Source organism: Cryptomeria japonica, chromosome 1 (assembly GCF_030272615.1).
Source record: "Cryptomeria japonica chromosome 1, Sugi_1.0, whole genome shotgun sequence".
Taxonomy (NCBI): Eukaryota; Viridiplantae; Streptophyta; class Pinopsida; order Cupressales; family Cupressaceae; genus Cryptomeria; species Cryptomeria japonica.
The window spans coordinates 351,824,560-351,846,273 of NC_081405.1; the positions used below are offsets into that span (position 1 = coordinate 351,824,560).

General features: G+C 37.9%; 1 protein-coding gene across 2 annotated transcripts in view; it reads left to right on the top strand.

The window, feature by feature from the left end:
* The first annotated feature begins 2,484 nt into the window (after window positions 1-2,484).
* The window catches only part of LOC131069142 (mannose-1-phosphate guanylyltransferase 1), a 46,168-nt gene continuing 26,938 nt past the window's right edge, over window positions 2,485-21,714 (top strand). Inside the window, exons 1-2 of one of the 2 annotated variants that reach the window (XM_058004481.2) lie at window positions 2,485-2,744; window positions 2,843-2,905. In XM_058004481.2, the coding sequence (XP_057860464.2) occupies window positions 2,634-2,744; window positions 2,843-2,905 (174 nt within the window). In that variant the 5' untranslated portion in view covers window positions 2,485-2,633. Of the gene's footprint in view, window positions 2,745-2,842; window positions 2,906-3,660; window positions 3,862-21,714 lie in introns of those variants that run through there. The other variant, XM_058004482.2, reaches the window with a different exon arrangement.

Genomic DNA, 21,714 nt, shown 5'->3' on the forward strand with positions numbered 1-21,714 from the left:
CTTCTTCGGGCAGGTGCCTATTGTGTGGCCTTCTTCCTTACAATTAGTGCATCACATGTCTTCGTTTTTACTTGTGCTTCCTTTCATGTTCTTAAATTCCTTCAACATATGGTGCATATCCCTTTAAAGAGCTTGCACCTTCTTACTTGATGATTCGTCACTGTTGCTTTCCCCCGAGGACTCCTCTTCTCTAGAGGACTCCTCTTCTCCAGAGGACTCCTCTTCTCCAGAGGACTTGTCCCTTTTCTTTCGCGATGTTTTGTCTTCACTTTCCAAATCCATCGCGCGGTTGTATGCGTCATCGTATGAAGTGGGCGATACAATTTTCATCTTCCTCCGCAAGGATGACCGCAACCCCTCCACGAACCATCTCTTCTTTAGTCCATCAGCCGGGTGGTTCTCCATCTTCCCCAGTAACTCCTTTAACCGCCGTCTGTATGTTCGCACTGTTTCGTGCTTTCCTTGCTTTATTCTTAATATCTCCGCCACAATCTCATTATCATCTCGAACGAGTCGAAACTCCTTCTCAAAAGCTTTATGTAGGTCATCCCATGTTCCCACCTTTTTTTTGTCCACATCAGAGTACCAATCAATGGCTACTCCTCTCAGGGTGGCAGGGAACTGCACCACCCAATCCGCTTTGTCAACTACCCCGTTGGCTGACCATATTATCTCACATGTACGACAATGCCGTACGGGGTCATCGTTGCCATCTCCATTGAATTTAGGCAACTTTTGTTTGCCCGCCATCGAGGGGGGTCGTCTTCCTAGAGGTGGCTGTGGTTGCGTCTGTGCGTCGCTCCCTTCGGCGCTAGTGGTGTGTCCTACGTGGGTGACTGGAGGTACGGTGCTTTGCCTACTGTGTGTGGCACATGCAACCGTACGATTGTCCTCCCCTCCGTTGTCGCCCGCACCCACTCCTGGCTCCCTCTCGTGATCCTCACTTTGTGGTGTAAGGGATAAGTTTCTAAACTGATCCCTAGTCTCTTCGACTAGATTCTGCCGTAACCTTGTTTCCTCCAGAAACTCTTCGTGGCTCCGCACCCTACAGTGTTCTGGCGATGCGTAGAAATTTTCCTCGGCTTTTGCACCCTCTGTGACACCTCCTTAGTTCCCTTCGGCCCACCCTTCGACAGGTCATCCTTTGGCAAGTTGCCTCAGCCTCCGTCTATGTTCTACTTGCTGTTCCAGAATCAAGACCCTCTGTGCGGCCTCCCACTTGTCCGTTTCTGCTTTCTTATTTCTATCTTTATTTAATATATTGGGCATAAATCACTTTGGTACATAGCAAGCACACACCATGTACACAAAAAAAAACAAAAACTTTTATTATTTTTCCTTTCGGCCACAATCTATCTCAACATTGTGCTAGGATTATTACAGGGTTCAATTTCCCCTTCGCCTCTTGCCATCACGCTCTGCGTCCTACGACGATTGTTCCGTTTTCGCGTCGTCGGCCTCTGGGTTAATCTCACCGACGGGTAGGCCCATCGTGTCCGTATGCCATCCACGTCTTCCGTTCCCGAGTACGTCTAGGCAACGACGCTAAATGTTTGCCCTCTCGGGTGAATAACTTAAAACATAAAGCACGTAATGCAGAATAATAATGCCATAGATATCAGATGTAATATAAGAGATGTTATTCCATTCCTAATCGTTCCCCGTCACAAGTTACATTCAGAAGTATATAAAGATACCGAGGGGGTGCGAGCGCCAATCGTCGCACCGCAACTACCACCCCGCAGTTGCCAACTAACCAAGACAATTACAACTTAATTAACTAGTTTTATTTTCATGTACAATGACGACCCAAGCAATGAAGGGAGATGCAAGGAACTCGCAGTTGCGAGTTGATCTTTTTTCGTTTTTTACTTTATGCTTAGCTACTTTTTGTGATTCAAATATGTAAATCTGTTAATACTAGTTGGTCAACAGTAGGATGTGTGGAATGAGAACTCCATAAATGGCTTAAGTTTAGTTACTATATTTTTTAGCTAGGTTTTTGGATTTCAGACTTTGGAGTATGCCAACAAATGTATATTTTGCTTTCTATTAATACAAATTAACTGATAAAAAAAAATAATAAATTTTAAAACAATTTAATAGAAAGAAAAATGAAACTTTAAAATAAACTTATATTTTTCACCTTGAACGATTACCATAACTTTTTCTTTTTTGAAATGAAAACATTAATTCCCTACTTAAGACATGAACTAATAATAATAACCTAATCAAAATAAATTATACATACAATTTTACCATTACATATTAAAAACCTGTCAAATTTTATAGAAGATTATCTTTATGTTTATAAACTTAATTAATAGATCATAACCCATAGTACGTGGCCTGACCAATAGGAAAGATCCAACCAAGCAAAACAAGACAAACAATAACTTACTATGAAATTCCACGTCAGCAATACAATGTTGACCTTTTCTACGTTGGCTTTACGCAGTCATATATAATAAAAATAGTATTCTGAGCTTCCGCCAGCGTACGCGACTTCATAGAGAAAAGCAACATCGAATTTATTCTCTTGGGACAGTCGAATAATTTGAACAAGAAATAATGTATCCTCATTGTATTACAAACTCTCAGATTTCTCTGTGTTAAAATTTATCCAGCAGATTATGAAGGCCCTTATTCTGGTTGGTGGGTTTGGGACCCGTTTGAGGCCACTCACACTGAGTGTGCCCAAACCCCTTGTTGATTTTGGCAATAAGCCCATGATTTTGCATCAGGTACTTAGCTGCTGTAATTCGATCCCTGCACCTCCATTAACCTTTTTATTAATGGGTGTATGTTTATTTATGTATGCTTCTGTTACTGATTTATGCAGATCGAGGCTCTCAAACTTATTGGAGTCGATGAGGTTATATTGGCTATCAATTACCAGCCCGAGGTATCTAACTATTTCGACTCGGTTTCTCACATTTCTGTGACATAATCCAAACGAAATCTCATCTCTCTTTCTGCAAAGGTTTTTTATTTACAATTTGTTTTCACTTAATTATCATTTTTTTATTATTTCAAAACCCTTGGGAATGAGCTGACCTCTGAAAATTAGAAGCTTGCTAATTTTGTCTTAAGTATATTCAAGCGTAGAAGTGTTCCTGGGAATCTTTTTATTCTGTAAGATACAGTAGAATTTTCCCTTGTTCTGATTTTTTATTTTCTATATGTTATCTTAGAGTAAATTAACATTCTTAATGTGGTTCTCTTTCAAATATCAGAAAAAAGTTTATAAATTAAATTTGTTACTTTACTGAAATCCTTAGGAATCGGATGACGAATGCAACTTATAAGGGCCCTGGTAATTTTATGTGGTGAGTGTTTCAGTACACTTTAAAAATGTTTAAATTACAAAATGCTGCAGGCTTTGAGCTGGAATAAAATATAATCTGTCGCAGCCTTTTTATATATGCAACACTTCCTTAACTAAATAAGGAGTGTGGGACAAGTAACTTCAAACAAAAAGTCTCATGTGATTTTTTAAGTCAAGGAAGTTATGGACTACCCTTCCTTAATGTATGCAAAATTAGAGGTGTGATAATGGTGGATAGCATGCTCTTAAGATCTCTTTCATTGAATCTCTTACTAAATCAATGGTTGTGGGTTGCCTTTTTTCTTTTTTAGGGTGAACTACAAATACGAGGATCCTACTCATTTGGAGGAGGGTGGGGATACTCTATGAAGAAGATTGGCCACATTCATGGTATTTCTCTGCAGATTTTGGTTTCAGTTCTCTTACAGTTGCTGAACAAGTCCCATGGGCATTTGAGACATGTATTGGAGTCCCCGCACCTCCTCCTCATCCTCAGATGCAAGAGCTCCCTTCCCATTTGTGAGTTTCTTGTTGTGAGTGCACAAAAGAACCTTGGCTTTAAATAAACTGAGAGATATATAATAGAAGTGAGCATAAGACAATTCTGTAAGATCTGCAATTTAAGGTCGTTGACAACACATGTTAAAAGCATTACAGCATTGTTCCATTGGATTGAGAACAATCTAGTTTGAGCTTTTGTACAAAACTAACTGTTCAACTTTGCATGAATAAACACAGCAGCACAATGACTATGAACATAATAAAACAGACTCAAAGTATCAGAGCATCACATTTGCATGAATAGAATGAAGGACAAAAACATCACATAACACATATGTTTCCTGAGTGGAAAAACCCTCATGGGGTATAAAAAAGACTGATTACAATGGTGGAGTTCAACTCAACACCTCAAACCAATCCTCTTAACAATTGCAAAGTCTGAGTTTGTACTCACCAATGATCTTACAACTGCTTTTTGCTTGCAGTCCTAAAACCACAGTTGAATATAAAACAAGTTGAGATTTTCAATAATATCAATTTCAATATCCACTGTATGAAATAGTGTTACAATAAACTGTCTTTAACTGCAACACAAAGTTCTCTGTTATGAAAACCAGAGATGAATTCTCTTATTCAACTTTATACAAATCTGAGATATATTAATAACCCTCAATGATGCTCTGCTCTTTTTTATCATCATCCTTTCAATGATGAAAAAACCCTTAATATATTGAGCAAAGTTACAGATGAAAACCTTAAACAAACTGCAAACTCGAGTCAAGAAGTAAACCCTCAAGTTAGGGTTTCAAAAAACAAACTGTATTCAACCGTTACACAGTAAGATTTCTTTTTATTTACTGTTCAAAGATAACTGATAAATGCTCAAATCTTTTTCAACTGTCATCTGAAAAAGCAAAACACTGCAAAGAAATACATCTTCCCTTAACTAATACAACAGTGACCAAAAGAATATACCCTTTTTCAATTTTTCGAATCAGAAAGGAAACTGGGTATTCAAAACTGAAAATTAGTTACGTCTTTTGAAGATACAAGAATTCCTTTTGCAAAACTGAAACAAGCTAACGTACTTCTTTTACTTTTCTTGGCAATGAGTTACCTTTTGAATCAAAAGAAAAACATGTATAAATATTACCCGTTCATGGTGGAGATACCGAGTAAGAAATCCCTGAAAATCTGCAAACAACTCCACCAAACTCGGCTGAGAAAACCACCATTTGAATCTGCCATGCCAGAAGTCCAACATACTCCAAACCCACATGGAGATTCCTCCAAAGAACCTCCCTATAACTGCCACAAAGAATACCATGGCGGCGGATTGCATGTAGGGTTTGATGAAAATAAACAAATTATCTTTGTTTTGCCCTATTCTTTCAATGTGTCGTGCCCCAAACTAAAAATACAATGTACAATGGAATTCATTTCAAGTCTGAGCCACTAAAACCTCATGCCAAATGCCATCAAGCTATGTACACTTCATCAAAATGCCATGTCACCAGTATAAGTATGCTGACTGTGTATATTGAACGCCAAATGCCATGTTGTTGATGTTTATTTTGTACACAGCCAAACACATAATAAAATACCCAAATGGTACCTTATCCTCTCTTGAATAAAGCCTCTGAATGTTGAAGATATCGCGAAAAGGATCAATCAGGATGACTTCAAGGTTCTTTGTTGTAGGATCTCTACGTGTGGATAAGCACCAGTGGTATGATGTGATTTGCTGGAATCACAAGGGGACTTACACTTGACGACCTAAATGTCTGATTTGCTAGAATCACAAGATTTTACCGGCTTAGACTTTTTGAAAAAAAGAAAAAAAAGGATGAGGGCGAGGAAAGGATCTAATTCTGACACTAAGAGTGTAAGAGCAATGAATGACCTTTGATGAAATTCTAACTAAGTCTTGTTTTGACATCCCAGGACCATCTCCACAAGGTTAGTGCGATCTTTGGAGGAAAGCTTTATGATGTTCAAATCATCACTACAGGCATAGACACCATCAGACTGATCCATGTCAATGAAGAAGCGACAATTGAAGTTAAGCTTAAGCTGAGTGATTCCAGTTGACTACACAAGGCAAGTTTGCAATCAACAAACTGCTAGTAGTATGGATATACGAATTTCACCATCAATCAAACACATTTCTTCCACTCATCTAATAACATGAAATCAAATATGAGAAGTATAGAGACCATGCAAATTGTTGAATCGACCCATAAATTTCACCATTTCTTCAATGAAGTTTTACAAGTCTTTTACAACAACATCTTGGCAACAATCTTTGCCTTCTCTCTCTACTCTACTCTAATTGCTATACTATTAAGTGACTAATTCACTATTCTAACTATTCACTCCCTACTTTCTATTCTATTAGCCTTTACAAAATGAAGAGTCGGGGCTTATATAGTGCCCTTAATACAATTCAATGGCTAAGATCAATTTGAGATCAATGGCCAAGATTCAACAATGAAAACCCTAATTAGGGTTTGTTACAACAAACTTAATGCTGACCAATGAAATAATTGTATTAATTGGACACATGTCTTCTCTGGAATATTCGACCAATGGATAGCCGGGGTAGGTACATCGAAGTTTGTGCCATCTCCCATGAGTTAGGTACATTGAATCTGGACACGCTGAGGTGGACCAAACCGACTGGAGAAGTGATGACTGGGATGCCACCTCGTCTGACACTTGTAACTTGGTAGATATTCAACTTGATGTTGTCGAGAAGCTAGCTTTAATTAACTCTTCTGAAACTGTCTGCTTCTTCAACGAACCCTTGCTCTGACCTTATTTTGTCTTTGATGTGCAGGATGATGATGTACCTCGCCTTGGAATGCTGGATTGGAAGAGGTCGCCCTTATCCTTGCTCGATCTTCTTGGAGGAGACCGTCCTTGATCTGGCTTGATTTTCTTTGATGAGAGTCTACCAAGTAATAGGCCGCCATTTGATGCCTACACAAAAATTCCAAAATTAGTCTTTAAGCATTATATCTTAAAATGTAGAAATTAAGACTCTCCAAAGGGAAAATTCAAGATATTGATTAGGAAATTTCATGATAAATCTAGAATTCTTCATTTCCTAATTAATTAATCAACAAAATCAAACTCTCAAGTCTTAGACTTCTTTTCAAAAATTGCTATGAAATTAAAACAAGCCTTGACAAAGAATATCAAAATGATTTCCATACCTTCTCTTGAGTACTTAACTCTAAGACCTTCGAAAATGATGAAAGAAGACTGGATTTTGCTAGACAAGGTTTAGATTATAGTCTTCCCTTGGATGAATTACGCCTCCATTAGCCTTCAAAATGAATTTCACCCTCCTTAGTCTCCACACTTAGCAAAATTTCGCCTTCAATCTTCTGGATTTCGCTCCTCAAATTGCTCCTCAATTTCGCACTTTAGAAGGGATGAATGAATGATTTGAACTTGAAACAATGCCCCCCTATTATATAGAGCGCTCACCCTAATCAACCATGAGGCTGACCTAGCAAATAAGCCTTAAAATAAAATAAAAACCACTAAGAAGAAGGCCGACTTGACAAATAAAGGCAAATAACAAATATTGAGCACCCAACTTAATTTTTTCATTTTCAAAATTAATTTCAATGCCTCCAAGGGGAATTTTTTATTTATTTCAAGGCCTAAAAATTAATTTATTAAATTGTCAATGCCTTAATAAATGCAAATTTAATTTATCCTTTCCAAAGGCTTTGAAGTTAGCAATTTTGGGGGATTTGAGGAACATCAATGATTGATCAAGGCCTCGATGAAGATTGACAAAAATTTCGCCCTGGACCCTTAGCAAGGGTCAGGAGCGATTTTCCAAATTAGGCCTTAAATATCCTATTTTTGCAAATCCAAAATATCACCGAGGCACTCCAAATGGCATCTTTTACTGGAATTTGGGTTTGATTTCACTTGAATTTTGGAAGAAAAGTGCATTTAGGATTTTTTCGCCCTGGACCCTCAGCAAGGGTCAGGAGCGATTTTTCAAATTTGTGCTTACTCCTTCATCAACTTTTCTTGAATCCACCCTTCAAGGCTAGGCAAAGGTCTTCTTCTTCCACTCCATCCAAGCTTGGTTCGTTCCTGCAAGGCAAAATAGGGGATTTTCAAATTTTCGCCCTGGACCCTCAGCAAGGGTCAGGAGCGATTTTTCTTCTTTGGCTTAGAAACATCAAGTTTTGGTAGCAAATCCTTATTCATCATGTTTTTGAAGGCTATTTTTACCCTAGTGCATCCTTGCCTTAGCCAAAACTCAAAGGAAATAGGTTGATTTTGCAATTTTCGCCCTGGGCCCTCAGCAAGGGTCTGGAGCGATTTTTGCAATTTTGACTAAAAATCTTCATTTTTCAAACTTGAAACTCCTTCACTACGCAAGACCATGTTCATTTCTCTTTTCAATATGCCTTTGATACTTCATTTCAATCAAACCAAGCCAGAAAAGCCTCCTTCCAAGTTTTTCGCCCTGGACCCTCTCCAAGGGTCAGGAGCGAATTTTAGCAATCTAGACTCAAAATGTTTCATTTTTCACCTTGAAACTTCTTTGACATTCCAATTCAACCAAGACTAAGCAAAAAACATCTCCCACAAGATTTTCGCCCTGGACCCTCAGCAAGGGTCAGGAGCGAATTTTAAGTTTTCAACAAAATCCTTCACTTTTTTCAAATTGACACTTTCTCAGGTGGGTAAAGGGAGATGTCCTCGTTTCATCTATGTCCAAAACTTGACTTTTTTCATTGCAAGATGAGAGCTATTCAAAATTTCGCTCTGGACCTTCAACAAGGGTCAGGAGTGATTTTACCTTTGTTGCCCAAAATTCATCAGTTTTCATGCTTTCAAACCCTCAATTGCATCAAGTGACGTCCAATCTTCCTTTTGGGAGACCCTGCACAAAACAAGTTAGCCAAAATTAGTGAAAAATAAGCTCATATAAAATTTTCGCCTTGGACCCTCAGCAAGGGTCAGGAGCGAAATCTTCATTCCAGGCTAAACTATTCAATTTCTTAGTTTCAAACCACTTCACAGGGCGAGGTAAGATCATTTTCAAGGCCAGGAACAAGGTTTCAAGCTCAAACAAGGTGGCAAATGAAGTTTATAATGAATTTCGCTGTGGACCCTCAGCAAGGGTCAGGAGCCAAATTCCTAATCTTGGCCAAAATCCATCATTTTTTCAAGGTTTTGAAACATTTCCAACTTTCCCTTCAAAATGCCTTGCAAGTCAAAATTTGGTCAAATAAGGCAAGAAATGAGTCCTAGATTGATTTTCGCCCTGGACCCTCTGGAAGGGTCAGGAGTGAGATTCGCCTTGGACCTCCTGAGAGGGTCAGGAGCGAAATTCGCTTTGGACCCTCAGGAAGGGTTAGGAGCGAAATTTGACTTTTTGAACTCTCCGTCAGGATAATTTTATGGAATATAACATTTAAGTATAAGAACTTATACTTTAAGTTATATTCCATATATACTTTCAGGATGTTTGAGAGTGGTTTCAGACCTCCAGGAGTTATATTGCAAAATCTAGTTTTTGGAGGATTCTTCAGTTTTCCAGACTTAGTCAAATTTCAGGATCAGGACATTCCAGACTTAGCCAAATTTCAGGATCAGGACTTTCAAACTTCATCACTCACCAATTTGACCCAACTCAAGCAGAACTTGCTATCCAGGTGATCCCCTTGGCGACACTCAAAATGCAAAGGCTAACAGACAAAACCCTAAAAGACCTAGAAAACAAACCCTAGAAAGCAAAAAGCAAGGGTCCCCATTTGCAATGGGGCGATGTGTGAAATGGTCACAACACATGTACAATAAGTGCCATGTTCGATACTTTAAGTGTGAATACCCACTAAAGAGGATGTCGGCTAGTGCTGTAGTTAGCACTATAAATATTAAACTTCACATGCCGACAAGCACTTGTATAATGTGCTTAAAACAATTGACATATCCAATAAAAGCCGATAGCATAAAGTATGCTATATGAAGAAAGTGAAACCCGATAGCATTTCAATGCTATTTAAATATGAACCAAAAATGAATACAAATGGCACTTAGTGCTATGCAATACATATACCAAAATGAATCATGCTAAGTACCATACCAAGAATGCCAATGCACCAAGTGTGCAAAATATAAACCATGATGTACCTTTGTCTATCCAAGTGATAACAATGAAACTGCACTTTATAATATTAAAGACATATGCCAAGACACTATGTTGTCATTGATGAAACTATATACCACTTATTCACTGAAAAGTGCTAGGAATCCAAAACACCAATGGAATTCCAAACAGAATGATACGTAACCAAGTATCCACTATGTGCAAAGTAATAGTGTATATGATCACCAATGTATAAATGATGTCAATCATGATGAGACACACATAAACCTGAACCAGTAGAACAAGTGCTCATGAATAGAGGTCAACCTGTGAACCAAGAAATCCAATGTACCTGTGAACCTGTGAGTGAGAAAACTCTGCACATACACTGAAATCATCTGTACCACAACAACATCAAATCTGAATATAACCAAACTGAATGTGAACCAGAATCAAACCACTGTGAACCAACTCAAATCATGAATTGTGTCAATGTCTCTGTCCAATAAAGTAAGTCCTTTTTGTCATCAAGGACAAACGCAAAGGGTCAACACATCAATGGTACATAATAGATAAGAAGTTACTTGTAAAAGGCATGTTGAACTATTCCAAATCAGCCTTGGAATTTGGAGTGCTCCATTTTCACGTGTATGTATTTTGGGAAGGGAATCCACTTATTATTTTAGACAGTGTAGACAGTGGAGTATCTTCTTTATGGAAGGAGCTATATTAGATCAATATTTGACCCCTTCATCCTTTGGGTGCCACATTTGGAGGTCCTCTTTCTTGAGGTAGTTACATTTAACCAAGACTTGACCCCTTTTTGATTTGGGCACCAACTTATGAGGTCTTCTCAGGGATTGGGTTACATTTGGTGGAATAGTTATTGTGGGATTAAAGGACGTGAATTGATCGCCCTGTAGATAGTAAGGTTTGACCCATTTTTGTTTTTGGTGCCATAACTAGACGGAAAAGAATAAAGTCTCTACTGTGGATGGACGAAGGTTAGCTTCTAGATTATTGTGTTGCAGTTTCAAGGGTAGAGGTGGAGTTCATTTGTTGTAGGTCATTAGGGGCTCGTTATTAATCACAAGTTAAGTAGTTTTGTAGACTTGTTTCTTTGCAGGTTGTAATGTTGGTTTATCAAGGGTTGACTTTGTCAAAGATCCTCCAAAAATAACGTAATCATCCTATTTCATGTGTAATAGAAATCAGCATTTTTGTTTTCTCACATTTTTATGTATGTTGATCCAAAAAAATTGTGTTTTCTTGTTGTACATGTCTAGAGTAACTTTGGTGTTGAATCAATCTTAGTTTATATAGCATTTGGTGCAGTTGCAAGGAGAAGGTTGCCATCCATTTGACTCTCTATCCATGACTGCATCAGTATCCAGTTTTCTATCTGGCACATTGCCTCCTTTCCTTTTTATACATCTCTCTAAATTCTTATGTAATATCCTTTGCTAATATTTATAAAAATATTTCTTAAGTCCGCTGCAGATATTAATTTCAAACAATGGTGCTAATACCACTATAATGCCCCATGCAGATAAATTAGGGCAAATAAATTTTTCATATGAATATTTTACCAAAACCCTTGCAACAGCCTAGAAAATTTTGTTTTTCCTTTACACAATAATATTAAACTCTAATATTACAGTTCGGGTTTACCTATGAAAATAGATGGCAGATTTAAATGTCTACTCGGCAATCTTGCAAAACCATATTTTGCTCATGATTTACACAATAATACCAAGAACCCAATAGATAGATTTTGGATTTATGTGTTTTAACAAGGTTTGGCAATGACCCAAAATTTTCTACACATTACACAAAAGTTAAAACTTTCTCAACTCAAATATCAAATTGGGCTTGCCGATAGTGTAAAATCAATTATAGAGCTTCTCATATATTAAATGGCTTGGAGTACATTGGTATACACTACTACAACAGCATTAATAGGCTGAAATACAATGCTTACTGATAACCTAGATTACAGGTCATCTATTATATCAAATGGGACTGTAAAATGTTACTTATGCTGCTACTACAGCTATAGCAAATTGAAATACCAATGCTTACATCCTTGACACACGACAATTGCAATATCATGCAAATGCAATATCATTGGTATTTGCCACCATGAAAGCACAAACACGACCTTTGAGTGAGATCATTCCTTTTGGCCTGAGGGGTTCCATTCTTTGACACATGAGATCCAAAGGGTTTTCATCCTGTGACCTATAAATCTATGGGTTTTCATCCACAAAAAGAATGTCGAAGACTGCATTGAATGCTCAAATCTCATGATTGGTATGTGATAGAGAACATTCATACCCAAGATGTGGCATTTTCCTTCAAGCACTTGAAATTGAGCCATGTGCACCTGGAATTACATAAGTAGTACGTGGAAATGTTTTTTGCAACCTGCAAATGTATTTCCCAATAATGGTGAGAGGTCCCATAGGGTTTGAGACCTTAACTACTGCATTAATGGCAGCCAAAGTCACATCTTTATTTGCAGCACTGGAGGTATATGTGCATCTATGTCACCATTAACAAATGATTCTTTTATGCCTGCAAAAGACCTTCTAGAAGATGCATCATCTATTTGAGTACTATTGATAGTCCAGTCATGTAGGGAAGGAGCATCCAATTTTGCGAGTCAGAGTTACTTCATGACATTTAACATTGGTAAGAGATTGAATTTTAGGAAAGAGACATGATGGTAAGAACAAGTTTGAAACTCTAACAAGGCAAGGGAAAAGAGTGAGGTTTGGAAGAAAGGGATGATGGGATGGACACCTCTGATAGCTGTTATCACAAAAGCTTGCACTCTTGCTGAGCTATCAACTCAGCAACCTTGTGAAACATGGAAATCTTACTTCTAAACCAATCCTAACAACTTGCAGAGGAAAAGGGAAGAGAAAAATGCTAAAAATGAAAGGAGATGATGCACTAAGATAAGAGATGTTTCTCTCCCCACCCGAAATGGCACAAAGAATCAACTGAAATACCCAGGAGATGCACAAACTTCAGTTGCATGAATGACCTTAACACACGTATGGAGGTTAGGACTTGTTGAATGTCAAGAGGGGAGAAGGCTTCCCACAGGTCACACTCAGAAACAGGTTAACACAACATGTATGTGAAAGAAAGCCACAAACATACACTTACAATGAAGGTAAGAACACATACACAACATACATAAGTTGAAGTAAGGCAAGAATGATGATTTCAATTCATTATAAGGCCAATGGCCAAACTTACAGTTGCAGAAATACAAGATAAATACAAGTCTTTAAGAGAAGTGAAAGAGCATAGAATAGCTCAAGCCTCAAGCCAGCAGGGAGAGATCCCTTTACAATGAGGCATAACAACCTTATATAGAAAACTGGTCGTAGAGGAGAGACCATTGGTCAAGGGAGACAAGCCTTGACCCTTGTGTGTGCACAGGGAAGTGCATGCACCTGACATTGTGTACATGCAAGCAACCTGGCCATACCTTGAAAATGCAATCCCAAGAAGAAAGGTATTTCTAGAAGGTGGATTGACTGACATTCCAAAGTCAGAGCATGCAGGCATGACATAAGTAACCACAAATAAGCATGGTCTTGTACTCCACCTGCAAAAATCATTAAATACGCCCCTGTAGCTCCACGAAAGAAGGTGTACAAGTCGCAAGAGTTGTTGGAGCATTAAGAGCCTTGAGTGTTGATCATGCCATCTAGAAGTGTTGCAAGCTGAAAGGAAGTTGGAAGACTTCGGAAACACAGGTTACCGAAGTTGGGAAGACTTAGGCTTGGGATTTCGGGATTTTGGAGTTCCAGGGTTGAGGACTTAGGAACTTGGGAACCTGGGGGTTCTAGAGTTCCGAGGTTGAAGACTTAGGAACTTGGGAACCTGGGGGTTCCGGGGAAGAGAAGACTTAGCAACTTGGGAACTTTGGGTTCCGGAGTTCCGAGGTCAAGGAAGGGAAGAATTAGCAACTTGGGAACTTCGGGGTTCCGGAGTTCTGGGGAAGAGAAGACTTAGGAACTTCCTTCTGACAAGAAAACACTTCATACTTCATGATTCCATTGCTTCTCTTTGATCAACTGAGGCAGCGCTGGTCCATAGAACATATCTTTGATCGGTTCTCACCGATGGACCAAGGGTGTCATAAAATGACAACAATAGCTTGACAGGAGAAAGGAATGAAGGCAGGGGATTGATTTGAGGTATGCCTAGATGGATAAGTCTGACCCTTAGATAAGCTCAAAGGAAAAGAGTTGGGAGGAAAGGCATGCCGGGATGGATAGGTTCAAAAGTTTGGTGGGGACCAAGGAAAGTTCAAACTTAAATGGGAAAGCATGCTTGGACAAGGAATTTTAAAACTTCGATGATTTACAAACACTTAGAAGACTAGGCATGCCTTCAAACTTAGAGACTTCAGGAGCCTTATATAGACATAGAGGAGAAAAGAGGAAGAACACACACAAAATTGGACTAGGGGAGATGCGGGAAATATGAAATAGACAATTTGATCCATAACATTGATAATTACCTGTGTTACATAGGGACATATCCCCACCCCTCAAATCCCTGTCCCTGTTTTGAGGACGGGGGGCATTTCTAGGCTGAGGGGACTTTAGGGGATGTCCCTTAGCTGTCCCCATCCAATTGAGAAATGCAGAAATGTCCCTGAATGCGTCCTTAAAATTGAGGATAGCAAGAAACACATAGGGGACACTTGGCCATCCCCAAAGAGGCTAGGGACATCTCAGACATCTTTTGACCATCAGGGGACGACCAAGCGGCCCCTGCTGAAAAGCACTTCTAAATAATTTTTTTATAAAATCATTCATAACATTAAAAAAGACTGTTAAATATATCATGACAGCATTATAATAATAATATAACAGGACAGCATTATAACAGCAGAAATGCATCATGACAGAACTATAACAGCAATTAAATTAATCATGACAGCAGTGACGACAACTGTCAATAACTGTATCATGATTCAGTTTCATAGTTAATGATATAAGTTATATAACAGTTAATGTTAAAATCAAAATTCATTGTTCAAAAAAGCAATAATTTGGATGTCTGATTTCATTGTTCAAAAAAGCAATAATTTATATGTCTGATTTCATTGTTCAGAAAACCATCAAACTTCAAAATTCTTGATATGGTATTAGAGTTGGTTAATATTAATATAACAGCAATCATTTGGATTTTTCTGATTTTATTGCTAAAAAACCATCAAACTTCAAAATTCTTGATATGGTATTAGAGTTGGTTATTATTGTCACTTGCAAAAGAGATTAAAGTTGCATTTTCCATGGGCTCGTATAGTGTGGTATTGTGTGAGAAGTACAAACAAACAGTTTTTTTTGGAACATGGTTGGCATGCAGGTTTCTGTAGACATCAACCAACATCATTTTAACATTGTCATGTTATATTGCTGTTATTATACTGCTATTCATTAACTTGTAGAAATCTCTCTCTCTCTCTCTCTCTCTCTCTCTCTCTCTCTCTCTCTCTCTATATATATATATATATATATATATATATATATATATATATATATATATATATATATAGCCGTCCCCCCGCTGCCCCTGAAAATTCCATGGAATATGGATTATTACAAAAAGGAGACATTACAAGTCTGCCCCAGTCAAAATTGCTTGCCCTCAACTCTCAAGTAATACAAATTCAAAGATTCTAGAAGTCTTGCTTCTTCCTAAGCAGCATCCCTAGCAAGTAGTTTCTCCACATGGACTACCTGATTTGTGATGGCCCCATGTCCCAATTTTTTCTACCTTTGACTTGGTTCAAATAGTGAAGGCAGCCAACCTCCATATGCCTCCTTTTGACACGATGAAGGGAAATATCCACAAACTCCCACAAGACCCAAGGCTGCCACATGTTTATCTCCACATTTTTGTTAGCTATTCCTTGCGCACGTATCTACTTGTGGAGTTACTTCACCACACTTATGCCACATTACTCTAGTATTCATTTGAAGTCCTCCTTGAGATCTTCTTGTGGTGCTCATAGCTTCCTCGACAGGGTGGATGTGCCCAAAACAATTTCTTCTTAATTTTGGATGGCATCCTATACTCAATCGCATATTTGATAGCACTTGTGTGTTTGCAAATGATGTAATGTAGCAACTAGGAATAAAATCCAAAGCTGGACATTATCTGGGCAGCAGTCTTTCTTAAATTTTTAATTTTTTTGTGCAACATAGTTGCAAAATACAAGGATCACTTCTTTCTCTTACACCAAGTTTGTATTCTTGGGAAATTGAATCTGAATTTGAACTTCTCCCATCAAAATCACTGATGTCCTTGAGGTGCCCTTGTATTGTGTCAGCAACTTGCTTAATATAAAAGATGCTTTGAAACCCTACTTCCTTTTACTTGAACTGTGACTTTGGCATGCTCAAAATTATGCTCATCTCTCCTAGACTGTTAACATAAAAATTACCTTGTTTTCCAAAGATTCATACCATGATGCCACATGCTCTACCTTTTGACAATTGGTGTGGATCAGATTGTTTCGGGGTTGGAAAATGCCGGTAACAAGCATAGGTTGCTTGAAATTTCTCCCAAAGCAGCATTTTGCAAGATGGAATATGATTGTAACAATTATATTCTGCTCATAATTCCTTTCCAAACAACAATAGATAGTCTTGAATACTTGTACTTAGGGAGCACAATATTTGTGACCTTCTACACGTAACATCTAGCAAAGAAATTTTCCTCAAACCTGCAGAGTCGTTACTATTCATGGATGACATTATTAATTCAAAGCATGAAATTACAAAAATGACTGATAGGAATGTAGCATCTTGGTTGCAAAATTGAGTTTCTTTACTCAAAACTAAGGAAGTAAAGGCTGGGAGGTGCCTTGTACTGGCTGGGAATGCATTAGCAAGGGTCATGGCCTGAAATCTCCTCCACTATGTGATTGAAAATCCTTCTATGACTGCAAAGAAGGCATGGACAGATCTAGGAATATTGAGAACAGTGGATTTGTGGTTGGAAACCACATTCATATTGGCTCTTGGTTCATGTTTCTCACAGGCAACATTTATCCTTAACATGTATAGTTGGTGACTTCCAACTAGGCAACCTCATTTTGCAAATATCTCATCAATTTTATCTTGTTGGAGGGGAATTTGAAATTTTAAAATCTGTCCTACTTATGAGCTGATCAAGAATATGTAAACAATCAGCTTCTCCTTGCCAGGGTATGTTTAGAAAATAAAGAATTTGTGGGAGTATATGAGCTTGTCCCATCATAAGATCCTCACAATTCTGTATATAGCTCCAAAGCACCTCAACACCTTTGTTTGCAATTAACTGATAAATGTCATTTGCATCAGTGGAGTTATGAGACTAAAAAATTTCACACAAACAATCAATTACCAATTACACAATTTTCCTATCATAAATAGGAAACCTAAATTTTTTGACCGTGTACTGTCAACTTGAATGGAATTCCATCTTTGGATCAACATGCCCCCCACACATCCTAAAGCACGACATCCTACCACACATGGATGCAAGAAATTTGAAAAGGAAAATATGTGGCATAAGTTGATTACCTTCATATGTTGATAAAAAACGTTTTGCACTCTCTTCATCCTTGCAATAGCTCCTCTCTTTGTCATGTTGCTTAAGGGCGTTGCTGTACATGAAAATTCCTTAATAACCCTTTTATCATGCTCTCATAAGCTCATGGATCTTCTCAATAGAGTTAGGGTAGCAGATAAGCCCAAACTAGAAAATATATAATCGACTATTTATGGAGGACAAGGCATGTTTTTAAATGAAATTTCTAGATTAAAAATATTAAGAATTTATATATTTTTTAATTTATTTAATATATTTTATTATTATCTTTATTGATCATTTTAAATTTTTTTGTAATAAATTATTATTAAATATTATATATTTAATTAAATGTAAAACAAAAATTATATATGAAATGGATTGAAGCTCAAATTAAATATTAAATACTATTCTCTATTATAAAAACACAACTGATATTCTATAAATAATAATAATAAAAAATATTAAATAAATTAAAGAATATTTAAATTCGTTATTAATATCAACAAATTCATTTGTATTTTTAATACAGAAATTTCATTTAAAAACAAATTCTTAATAAAAATATTTTTTGATTAAAAAATAAAATTACTAAAAATTAATGAAACAAAACAAAGATTTCCAAAACAAAATAAAAATTCGAAAATGAACTAAAGATTTCAAAATATTAATTATGAAACGATTTCTAAATACCTGCAAACTATGCTTGCTTCCTATTCAATTGTTGCGTTGCTTATTGAAAAAACCCTAGCGATATATGCCAATTTCTCCTCTTTTGTGACCAAGGATTCTGTTAATATGTCAAGCGACATGATTCGTAGAACGTTTGTGGCATTTTTTTACTATTTTGCGACTGTTTTGGGGCTTTTTTCGTCATTTTCAAGGATCCGGTTATTTTTCGCGATTTTCAGTATGAATTAAACACGATTTAAACCCGGGAAAATCGTGGAAAATTGTTGACCGATTTTTCCACAATTTTTTCCAAGAAAAATTGAGACCAACAACGATTCACGATTAATCACGATTTATTCCAGACTATTGCTTCACTCTTCCTACAAGAACTTTTTTTCTTTGTCATGCTCATTGATCTCCTCAACCACCATTGACTTCCCTCATCTTGTGATGTTTCATTCAGAATTGGATTTGGTTGCACACTTTATGGCTGTTGAGGGAGTACAAGAAAGTGAGGAGAGAGACGCACAGATTGATGAATCATATCAGTTGTATTCTCGAGTTTGGAATGAAGAGGAGGATAATGCTCCCATTGGCACCTGAACCGATTCAACTTCAACTTCAAGGTAAACCTTAAAGGGTGCCTTTGCTATAGCTACTCTGGAACCCCACCCCTCCTCTCACCCACAATGATAGCCTGGGTTCTAGCTGACCCCTGGAAGAGTTATGGCCTGGCAAACCCCTAGGGAATCACTATATCCTCCACCATAGAATAGTAGGGGCCCTGTTGCAACTACTTATGTCACCCATAAGTAGTTGCTAAAGTTCCGAAATGTAGTGGAGTAAAGGGCACAGTAAAGGCAAAGGCAACAGGGAAAGCATACATAAGCTAGAGCATAGGCAGGGGAAAAGAAAGCTAAGGTGGAGATACATTTTGTCTACCTAGTTGCCTGTGAACATGAACCGATTGGTGAACCAGTCAAAGAATAAGTTGAAAGGCTAGAATTTAGAAGCACCAATAATGATAGTAGGGGCGGCAGAGCTGCTAATATCAGTTCAACATTTCAATAGCCATCCTCTTGTCCAACAAATGATCCAGCAGATCCCACAGTTCAAGAATCCAATGGGCAAAACAGAATTATAGTTGGGTTAGATTAATTTACAAAACAATTTTTCTTTTTTAAATAAGGGGTAAACACTTTTGACCTAGAGCTATGAACCAGTGAAGCCACAAACGGGGGACCTCATCCCCACACTTCACTTGTTAAAATCTGCGAGCACAACGGCCCAACGAAGGCACAAGGCCTTGCGAGCACAAAGGCCCAGTAGGGATTTGAACCATGGTGGCCGCTTCACCAACAAAGTGTTTTAATCGCGGCACTACATGTCCGAAGACAATTTACAAAACAGTTATAGTTGATCTATACTCAGTATTATTTATGGGACCTGTTGACGTGTTTTTTATGACAACATCTAACACAGAATAAAGTTGCCTAACGGTCACTTCACTCTCTCTTGATCAAAGTACGATTTCATGCTAAGATTGCAAGAAGTTCAAACAATCGACTCCAAGGTTCCTTCAATGCGTGGACGTGACTCAGTTGGTTGATGTGATTGCTGGTAATCCAAGGGGCCTTACGTGTGCATCGTTCTTTCACTTCTTTGCTGTGGCTGAAACTCCATCATCAGATATGGCAATTCTGCGATGCTATTGCTTCAAATGGACTAAAATGAACTGAAAGTAAAGGGGAAAGGGTTAGAAGGATCTAAATCTACTCCTAAGGGCAGTGATAACAATGAATAGTGCTCTGGTGGACAAATTCCAAATAAAACAAGCTCTGCTTCGCCAAGATCAACTACAACTCCGCAAGAATCGGTGCAATCTTTTGAGGATATTGAAGGATTTTCAAATCGAGAAAGTGCATTTGAATACCCAAAACGCTGCAATCCAAACGACTGTCCACAACCGAACTTAGCACAAGTTTAGTGGCTCAGGGTAACTTTACATTGCAACTTACAATCAGCAAGATACAAAAAGTATGAACCATGGAAATTCATCAGACACCATTACATTCTCCATTAAAATCAAAGCACTTTACTACTTCTAATCTAAGTGAGGAAGGTGAAACCATGCAAGTTTTGAAAAAATAACTCAAGTGGACACCATCAGAGAACAATGTTTCACTATTATTTTCTCAAAAACTTACCGCAACAATTTCATACAAAGCTCCCTCTCTTTACAAATGAGGGGGTTACCCCCTTATATAGGCCTCGGGCCATGATTACATGCAAACCCTAATTAGGGTTTTCCCTAAAAGATTCTCCACACATGATGCAACAAGTTGGGAATCTCCAATTAATAACCCATCATGCCCATATACAATTAATTCAAAAGTACTAAAATAGCATCCACTGTGCATTAAATGCACCACCTCCTTCAAATTCGCCCAACATGCGTTGAATATTCATCCATGCAAAAATCACCCCATTATGTCATAAATGCTCCATCATTTCCACATGCGGCGGCTGCATGCAAAAGGAATCTGCCATAAATTCAACATGCAATGACCAGGTTGCCATTTAGTCAAATATTTTGGCAATGAATGCACCACCATACTGCCATGCGTTCAATAGAGCCTCGCCATGCAAATGGACTCTGCCATCGTATATTCGCTCCTGCACATCTGGAATTGTTGGAGAGGGAAAATTCGATTCAGGAAGAATTTTCTTGAAGTCTCCTCAACTTTCCTTGCTTGAAGAAGGTTTTTCATCAATTCTACACATTTCCTATTTTTTAGGAAAATTTCCAAATTAGGGTTCCACGGTCCAGGAGAGAGAAAATTCTCCTACGAATATCCAAATCTGTAAAACTTTTGAAATTTGGATGTGATTTGATGCCCGAGAATGGATTTTTCAATTTTTTCCTTGGAGGGGAAATTTCTTGTTCAGTTCATCCCTGATTCCTTCCTTGCCTTAGAAATTTTATGGTCAATTCATCCTTGGGTGTATTTCTTCCTTGCTTGGAATTTTGTCCCAAAGGAAGGAATTTCCAATACTTAGCCAAATTTTCATCTTTCCTGGAATTCTGTCCTGAAGGAAGGAATTTCCAATACTTAGCCAAATTTTCACATTTCCAAGAATTCCGTCGTGAAGGAAGGAATTTCCAACACCTAGCCAAATTTTCACCTTTTTCAGGAACTCTGTCATGAAGGAAGGAATTCCAACACTTAGTCAATTTTTCACCTTTCCTGGAATTATGTCCTGAAGGAAGGAATTTCCATCACTTAGCCAAATTTTCACATGTCTCCTTTTCAACATCCCTATTTTTAGGGATCCTCCTAAAATTTAGGAGTCAGTTCATTGGATGGAGAATTCTGCCACGATTCCGAATCTATAAAATTTTCCACATTTGGTCGGGATTTGGTGTCTAAAAATAGGATAATCGAAAATTCGCCCGAGGGGAATTCTGCTT